At 31.9% G+C, this 8,432-nt stretch overlaps 1 protein-coding gene across 4 annotated transcripts; it reads right to left on the bottom strand.

The window, feature by feature from the left end:
• Nucleotides 1-2,972: 2,972 nt before the first annotated feature.
• On the bottom strand, nucleotides 2,973-7,599 carry LOC111461250 (probable receptor-like protein kinase At2g47060). Of its 4 annotated transcripts, none has more exons than XM_023104776.1 (8): nucleotides 7,264-7,599; nucleotides 6,456-6,570; nucleotides 5,750-5,994; nucleotides 5,540-5,666; nucleotides 5,015-5,288; nucleotides 4,567-4,699; nucleotides 4,395-4,481; nucleotides 2,973-3,430 (listed from the first exon to the last, which is right to left on the bottom strand). In XM_023104776.1, exons 2-8 carry the CDS (start codon nucleotides 6,541-6,543, stop codon nucleotides 3,293-3,295), a joined length of 1,092 nt encoding a protein of 363 aa, XP_022960544.1. In that variant the 5' UTR covers nucleotides 6,544-6,570; nucleotides 7,264-7,599; the 3' UTR covers nucleotides 2,973-3,292. The 4 variants fall into 4 exon arrangements, with proteins under 4 accessions (XP_022960544.1, XP_022960543.1, XP_022960545.1 ...); XM_023104775.1 differs by having other exon boundaries at nucleotides 5,750-6,003; nucleotides 6,459-6,570; XM_023104777.1 differs by having other exon boundaries at nucleotides 5,750-5,991; nucleotides 6,459-6,570.
• Between the last annotated feature and the right edge of the window lie 833 nt (nucleotides 7,600-8,432).

Here is an 8,432-nt window from a genome sequence, read left to right as displayed (position 1 = left end):
TTATCTTACCATTAACCTCTGTGAATTTTAAATAAATAAATAAATAAAATATAGAAAAAGCGAAATTTTACTTTTTTTAAAAAATTAATAAACAAAATTCAACATTTTATGTGGGTCCCAATGTCCATGCATTATTGATTTAAACACTATAAGCTCGATTAAAATGTTTTAATTTTAATTTAGATAAATCACAAATATTTTAAAATTTATGATGTGGCATAATTTGATTGGTTAAAATATTTTAAGCAAGCTTTTTTTATTGAATTATATAAAATAAAATCTATATATAATCATTAATATTTGATATAGATTTCAAAACATAATATTAATTTTTATATTTATGGATGGTACATTTTAATTTAAATATTTTAGATTAATTTTAATAGATAAAAATAGTGTAAACTAATTTTTGTAAATCAGTAAAAAATTAAATATTATATTTTTTGTCCGAATAAAAATAATAAAAATAACAATTTCCTGTCTAAATAATTAATTGAAAGAGTGCTTCTCGACAAATTTCCTCACGTCTCTATAAAATAGAATAAAAAATAGGTTCACAAGACCTTCGATTGACCGTGGGGCGACGTTTTGAACCCAACTCATGTACGACTTAAATGGACGAACAACCCAATTTTTGGAGCATACTGCATCTCCAAGTGGCGTCCCCACCTTCATGTAGTATATCATTGGCAGTCCCTCGTGAGTGCGACACGTCGAAGACGGTTGAAATGACTACTTCTGGGAAATTGAGATGCGTCTAGAGATTCATCTAACTTCGCACCTTCGGTTCTCAACTGCTAATGTGCTTATCTTCCGATCTAGGGGAAGGAGAGAACCCAGCTTTACCCAAATCGGAAAAAAAAAAAATCAAAATTCAAAAGAAATTAAAAAAAAAAAGTAAATAAAGTTTGAAAAATACAGGAATTAATTTGGAATATATGAACAAAATTCTATAAAAAAAAATGTATATTGCCATAAATGACTAAAATGGTTTTTGCATTTTATTTTTATTTTTAAAATTTTGCCAATAATCAACAAATACGACAAAAACCAACAAACCACCAAAAATTTCAAATAAAAAAGTCAAAATTAATTATTTCTTTTTTGAAAAAATTTAATATAAACTATTTGAATTAGTTATCCATTTTCTTCAGAATATAATATTACTCAATAAATGTAGCATTGATTTTATTTATTTATTTATTTATTTATAAAAAGTATTAAATTTAATATTAAGTTTTAAATAAGTTGAATAGCGCAAGAATAATTTAAAAAAAATGAAGGACTAGAATGAAATATTTGAATAATGGAGGGACTAAAATGAAATTAAAAGAAAGCTTTTCAGAAAGTAAGCAGGCATGTGCATCATTCAACTCTGATGTTACCTATCAATACAGGAGATATTATGCAGATACTGCTGCCACCTCACAAATTTAAAATAAACCTTTTTTATTATTATTATATATATATTTTTTAATATTTTACTCTAATTTTTTTAATTCAATCGAATTATATTTTAAATCAGATTAAAAATAAAACTATTATAATTCACAAATAAATTAAATTTGAAAAATAATTCAATATATTATTGTTGATCAAATTTGAATAAAAAAAATAATTATAATATATATATATATATTTAAAAAGATATAGGGTCTTTATTGTTTAATTAATCTAGCTAATCATCATTAATACTTGAATTGTTCATAACCTCTTGAACAAGAAGTGATGGTTTGTTAATTAAATTTGGCATAATTATGGTTAATTAATTAATTAATTAATATTACTAAATCATCATTAAATCACACATTCACCTCCTTCCCGTTTAATTGAATTTCTCTATAATTGTACAAACAATATGTTTCACTAAATAAATAAACCTTCTTATTATTGCTTGTAATTTTAAAATAAATTCTAAATTAATTGTTTAGAAATTACTTGGTGGTGAAAAGCTTGAAATTACTTAATAATTCATTATGAATCATTTATTACTAAATTATTGATAACTTTAAATTACTTTTTTTACCTCTAAAAACCACTAAAATAGTAAACTAATAATTATATTACAACTTTGTGACATTTTATTAAAAAAATTATAAATATATAATAAATCTTAAAAGAATCTTTGGTTGGCTCAAAAATTATATTACAACTTTGTGACATTTTATTAAAAAAATGTTAAATATATAATAAATCTTAAAAGAATCTTTGGTTAAAATACAATTTTACTACGAATTTTATTTCATTTTAGTTTATATATTTTCAACTATTTAATTTAGTCATTATACTTTTAATAAACCTTAAAATTAGTCTCCAGCTTCCATAGAAATTAATTTTATTCCAATGGATAGAAGAAAATAGTTTGACGTTAAGTTTGTTAAGTTTTTTCGTGTACATGCGTTTTAAAAAACCAACCCAAATTTTATTTACTAGATAAGTAATTTTCAAAAACATTTTTTTTTAATTTGGTTAAATATTCAGATTGTTAGACGAACACGACTCTCCACGATAGTATGATATTCTCCACTTTGAGCATAAGCTCTCATGGCTTTGCTTTGGGCTTCCACAAAAGACCCGTACCAATGGAGAGAATATTTTCTATTCATAAACGCATGATCATTCCAAGGGCTTTCATCATCTAACACAAAACTAATTTAAAAAAAAAAAAACAAAAAATCAAAAACTAAAATGGTTATAAAAAATTGGCATATACATAATAAATCTCGATGGTTTTTTCATAATTTTTTTATAATAATTATTTGGAAAACATGTAGAAGATGGATAACAAAATAATAATGAAAATTTAAAAAATAAAAAAGAAAAAGTAAAATAGTAAAATAAAATTTTGAAGTGTTGGGGTCCAAACTGAAAAAGAAAAGGAAGGGACGTGCAATGTGTCAGAAGGAAAAAGTGTTGGGTTTCGTCTTTTCAGCCCCGTGAAGCCAAGAAAGAAAAAACATAAACAAATAATAGAATGAAAAGGCTAAAAAAAGCTCCACTTTTTTTGCCCTTTTTTCTCTTTCAATTTTGTGGTCGAAAATGGGCCATCATGCACGTGGGTTGTGAAGATGCTAAGCTGCAGCAGGGCACACAAACGAGAGAGCCTAAACCCCACTCTCCACACCCTCATAATATACCACATAAATTCATCGTTGTGTATTTCACTGTTTTTGCTAACAAATTTTGATTTCATCGCCACATTAACTCCTTGGTAATATTACAATTTGCAGATTGACCCCAGAAAATGCCCACAGGAATGAATAGAGGGAGAGATAGAGATAGAGATAGAGATTTACTGTTTAGAGTTTTGGCGCTCTCCACCAGGACCAGGTCGGGGATTTAACAGAGGCTGCAGTGCTTTGACCACTACACTCATGTTTGGCCTGAAATCTGCTTCATATTGAATGCATAATGCAGTAACGGCTGCAAACTGCAATGGAATCAGAGAAAAAGGAGTTGTTCAAGGTTGGATTACGTAATACATTCTGCAAAAAGGATCTGCACGTTTCTGTTTCATGAAAGAGATGGAGATGAATTTTATGAAAAGTAGCAGCAGCATCGCTGTTGTCTGTGTGTGCTTGTAAATTCAAAACCACCTCTTTTTTAGGGTTTTAAAAATAAAGAATTTGACATTCTTGGTGATGTGGGGTCTCCTTTTGTATTTCACATTCGTTCTGTACCAACCAGTTTTCATTATTTCACTTTTTAACTATGTCACTCTAAGACTAAAACTTGTTTCGAATGGTTGGGAGAAGAGTATCACATCAGCTAATTAAAATGGTTGGAAGAAGAGTATCACATCAACTAATTAAGTGGTTGATAATGAGTTTATAAGTAACGAATACATCTACATTGAGCCATGAGAGCTAATGTTCAAAGTAGATAATATCATACCATTGTGGAGACTCGTAGTTTCTAACATGGTATCAGAATTATGTCCTTAACTTAATTATGTCAATAGAATCCTCAAATGTCGAACAAAGGGTGAACTTTATTCGAGGGGAGGATTGTTGGGAGAGTAGACTCACATCGGCTAATTAAGGAGTTGATCAAGGGTATATAAGTAAGTAATACATCTCCATTGGTATGAGGTAGGGTGTACTTTCTTCGAGGAAAGGGAACTGTTGGGAGAGGAGTCCTACATTGGCTAATTAAAGGGTTGGTCAAGAGTTTATAAGTCAGGAATAAATTTCCATTGATATGAGACATTTCCAGGAATCCAAAGTAGACAATATCATACCATTGTGAAGATTCGTAGTCGTTCCTAACAAAACTTTGTGGCTACAGGTTGCTCAACTAACTTGGGAGGGTACTCACACACAATCAAGCAAACACACACACTTACACAGAGAATATCAAAAAACAAGAAATGAATAGTGTGGCCTTATGGGTACCTTTGCAACTGACTTGGGAGGGTACTCATCTCGTAGTTTTGCGTCAACACATTGATTAACTTTGTCCTCGCAAAGTTTGGGCGTGGCCTGAAAACATTTCAAGACTTACTGATCTCAAGCTCAGAAGCTGGATAAATGGAGAGAGAGAGAGGAGTATAGCACAAAAACATACCCATGTTACAAGGCTTTGCTGTCCTCGAGGCAATGTGTGATCAACAGGCTTTCTTCCTGTCAAAAGTTCAAGCAGGATGACACCAAAGCTGTACACATCACTCTTGGCATTCAAGTGTCCAGTCATTGCGTATCTGCAATTTTCAAAATGGGAACCACCCACAACATTAGCTTATTGGTAAAATGGTTACATTGAAACTTGGAAGAATTATAGATAAGGAATTGAGGAACCCGTAACTTCCTTTAGGTTATATCAATAAGAACATTCAAGTGTTAAAAATCTTTACTTCTGATTTTGTTAAAGATCTCAATGAGTCTGTTAAGTTGTTGTATGGGTTATCAAAGTGATTTCAGAAGTTAGATCGATGAGCCACGGCAAGTTTCTTTAGTTTCAAAATACAGACGAGTGAAAATCGCCCTGAAGTATAAGAAAATTAGAATCAACTTACTCAGGAGCATGATAACCAAAGGTTCCAAGAACACGAGTGGAATGAAGGCGTGCAGCCATATCAGGGGCTTGGTTTGACAAATCAAAGTCGGCAATCTTCGCCAAATAATCATCAAATATTAAAACATTGCTGGATTTTATGTCTCGATGGGTGATACGGGGATCAGCCTTTTCATGCAAATACTCCAACCCCCTTGCAGCACCTACAGCAATTTTTACTCTTTCTGTCCAGGAAAGAACAGGGCCAGGTTCTGCTCCTTTGACTCCTTTCCTCCCTGCATCAGACACATGCCTTAATAATTTCAATCAGCCTTCAAAGAATGAGTCAAAACATAATACTAGAGAACATGCAACCTCAAATTGCTCTCCATCGGGTTGCATTAGTAAGCACTTCATTATGCTCAGCAGGACAGGTTTTGCTTTTTTCAGGAAAAATTAAAGACAAGTACAAAGGAAGCTCATGCATCCAACAACCCAACAGTTCATAAGCTACTAACTATCACAATCTAAGAACAATCGTATGTACCGTGTAAAATGTCGTGAAGAGATCCATTTGAAGCATACTCATATGCAAGGATTCGATTATTGCCATCCACACAGTATCCAATTAAATTTAGAAAATTGTCGTGCTTTAGTCTTGAAGCCATGGAAACCTATTAGTTTGAGCAATAAGTCAATCCATATGGTGACAACTATTTTTTAAAAAAAGAACTTGAATCAGTGTGGTCAAGAGAACCTGGGATAAGAATTCATCATCAGGTTGTTTGCTGGCATCCAAGTTTTTGACTGCCACAGTCTGCCCATTTGTAAACACCCCATAGTATACTCTTCCGTATGAACCCTCTCCAATCAAACATTGAGCATCAAAATTTTTCGTAATTGCCTTTAGTTCCTGAAATGATATGGCAGGGACTTCAATTGGTCGCATTTTCACAGGACTCTTAGGTGCAGTTTGCTGCTTGTAGCGTTCATCACTTCCTGCATGACGGCCTTCCAATTTTGTCAAATGACTATGAGGATTTATCAAATTATAAGAACAAAATTCGAACTTTCAAAACTATGTGAACTAAATTATAACTTTCTACCCACGGAGGAACCAAAATTTAGATTGAACCGATTACATTTATAACCTTTACAATTGGATAAATTTGACAACAAAAACAGAAACATGAGAGGATTCTGAATTTCATACAGAACACACATACAAGAAAGTGCAAATTGAATCAAACATATCTCAGTCGCATTAAATGTTCTTTAGAAATAAAGCCCGACATCCTCCCAATACACAAAAGGAGCATTATAAATGTGGTGATAATATTTCGATCATGCATAACATAATGTCCATGTTAAATCCAGAAGATCCAGTAAGTTCTGTATAATGCAATTATGATATGAGGATATCTCGTCCTCACTGCAATTAAAATCTTTTGCCTTACTACAATTACCTGCTGAAGCTTTTACCGGGTACATGCTGCTGTTATCAGCAGCCATCTGGATAGCATCTTCTTTGCAGCAACCAAAACATCCCATTGTGTTCTTTGCTCAGGGACGTGCCAACTGATGCCAAGAACAGTAAGTTCATAAAAATTAATAGAAATCTTTGTCCATTTCCAAAAGCAAAAGTAGTCGTTTGAAGCACCAATTACTTTCTTTTCTTCGTCTAAAAAGTGTATTGTTTAAATAGAACAAAACACGAAAAGTAGTGCCATTGTTGTTGGAACAGGTGGCCAACAAGCTTACAAACGGAAGGCATTACCGACTGTCAGAAAGTATCAAGAAGAACTCAAACCACCACTAGAGAACAGGAAATTAAACAAATACGAATCCTAAAAAATTAACCAACATTCCTGAACATCATACTAAAGAAATAAGTACTCGCAAGAATACTCATGAACATTGGCTTCGAATTCAAAAGTTTTCCCTAGTTACATCAAACGAACAAGTAAAATGATCCAATAAAAAAACGATCCTAAGAGCTCCGTAAACGCTTTACGTTCATTCAGTTCCAGCAAAAGAAAACTCGTTATCAAGATTAATATACCAATCACCGAAGAGAAAAGACGAGATATCACTTCGTCGATCACAATTCACAACCTACAACTCGAAATTCTCACTAACAACAAATCAAGCTCAATTTTCAAACCTAGTAAAGCAATACACTCAACATCATGCAAGTTCCTTAACATTTTAAGAAAAAAGAATCACCAATTCTCAACACGAAGCCAAAATTCACAAGAACTCGATTCATACCGCTGATCAGATATCAAATTCGACGGAAACAAGACCTCAAAACTTCAATCAGAGTAACGACACCTTCGCGCTCAGTGCAGGAGACTAATATATATATATATATATATATAAGGAAGCGAAAACAACGAAGCAGCCGCCTGCTTCGTGGAACGGAGTCGTTGTCGAGCTTTCTTTGACTTGACTTTGTTAAAACTCCGCCGGTCGTCTCCTACTTTCAATCAAATTTCCAGTCGAACTTAGCTTTCTCCGTCGACTTCCGTTCGCATTACGCATTCACACAGAGCCGCTTCGTTTAATCTTCATCCATCAATTCCCGACAGCAACTCCAAGCAAAGACCATTTTCGGGTCAACAACTCGTAGATAAACAAATTCGAAGCCTTCACTCCAACTTCGAATTTCAGCCGTTGATCTTTTATCAGAATTTGGCCATCGCGTACAAAAGATCGACGGTTGAGGATGCTCCGAAGGAAGGTGCCAACTGGTGGATGACGTGGCAGAATGTTATTGACAGAGAGCTGTGGTTGAATTAATCGCAAAACGACAAGTCGTTCGTTCATAGGATATTAAATAATTTTGATTAATATAAAAATATTAGAGGAATATTCAAAATTGGAAATTAAATAAAATGGTGTAAGCAAACCATTTAAAATAATTAATTTAAATTTAGTTAATTTATTTACTACATATTTAAATTATTTTAAGAAAATACATTTTTGAAATTTATTTGTATGGTCAACTTAAAAAAATATATATTTTATAGTCAAAGTTGAATATACATTAAATAAAAAAAGAATGCTAAATTTTTTATATTTTAAAATATGATTTATAATAAACTTTAAATATAGAAAAGAATAAAATAAAGAAAATGGAATTAAAAAACAAACCAACTTGAATTATAATTAAAAACTTTATAATCCACTTGCCTCAATTAGGGCTGGCATTTGACGTGACCTGTTACATGTCAATCTATTTTCTTTTATTTTTAATGATTATAAAATAAATGCAACCAATTTGTGCATTTTTTAATTAATTTTTCAAAATGATTGGGCCTTTAGGCCCAATATTGTCTAGCAAGCAGGCCCATTTCTAGCTCCGAGAGACGCCATGGAAAACTTGATTTACACAAATGTTATAATTAATGAAAATTCAATAATAATAATAATAATAA

This window comes from Cucurbita moschata, unplaced genomic scaffold, assembly GCF_002738365.1.
Source record: "Cucurbita moschata cultivar Rifu unplaced genomic scaffold, Cmos_1.0 Cmo_Scf00024, whole genome shotgun sequence".
Lineage (NCBI taxonomy): Eukaryota > Viridiplantae > Streptophyta > Magnoliopsida > Cucurbitales > Cucurbitaceae > Cucurbita > Cucurbita moschata.
Note: the sequence above shows the minus strand (reverse complement) of the source record. Positions and strands in the feature narration are given on the sequence as shown.

Excerpts from the sequence above, each read along its gene's own strand:
- LOC111461250 (XM_023104775.1), bottom strand. The coding sequence starts at position 6,543 with ATGGGATGTTTTGGTTGCTGCAAAGAAGATGCTATCCAGATGGCTGCT. Across the intron at positions 5,667-5,749 it reads ATGATGAATTCTTATCCCAG|GTTTCCATGGCTTCAAGACT; the intron begins GTTCTCTTGACC and ends TCAAACTAATAG. Across the intron at positions 4,700-5,014 it reads TTTGGTTATCATGCTCCTGA|ATACGCAATGACTGGACACT; the intron begins GTAAGTTGATTC and ends TGAAAATTGCAG.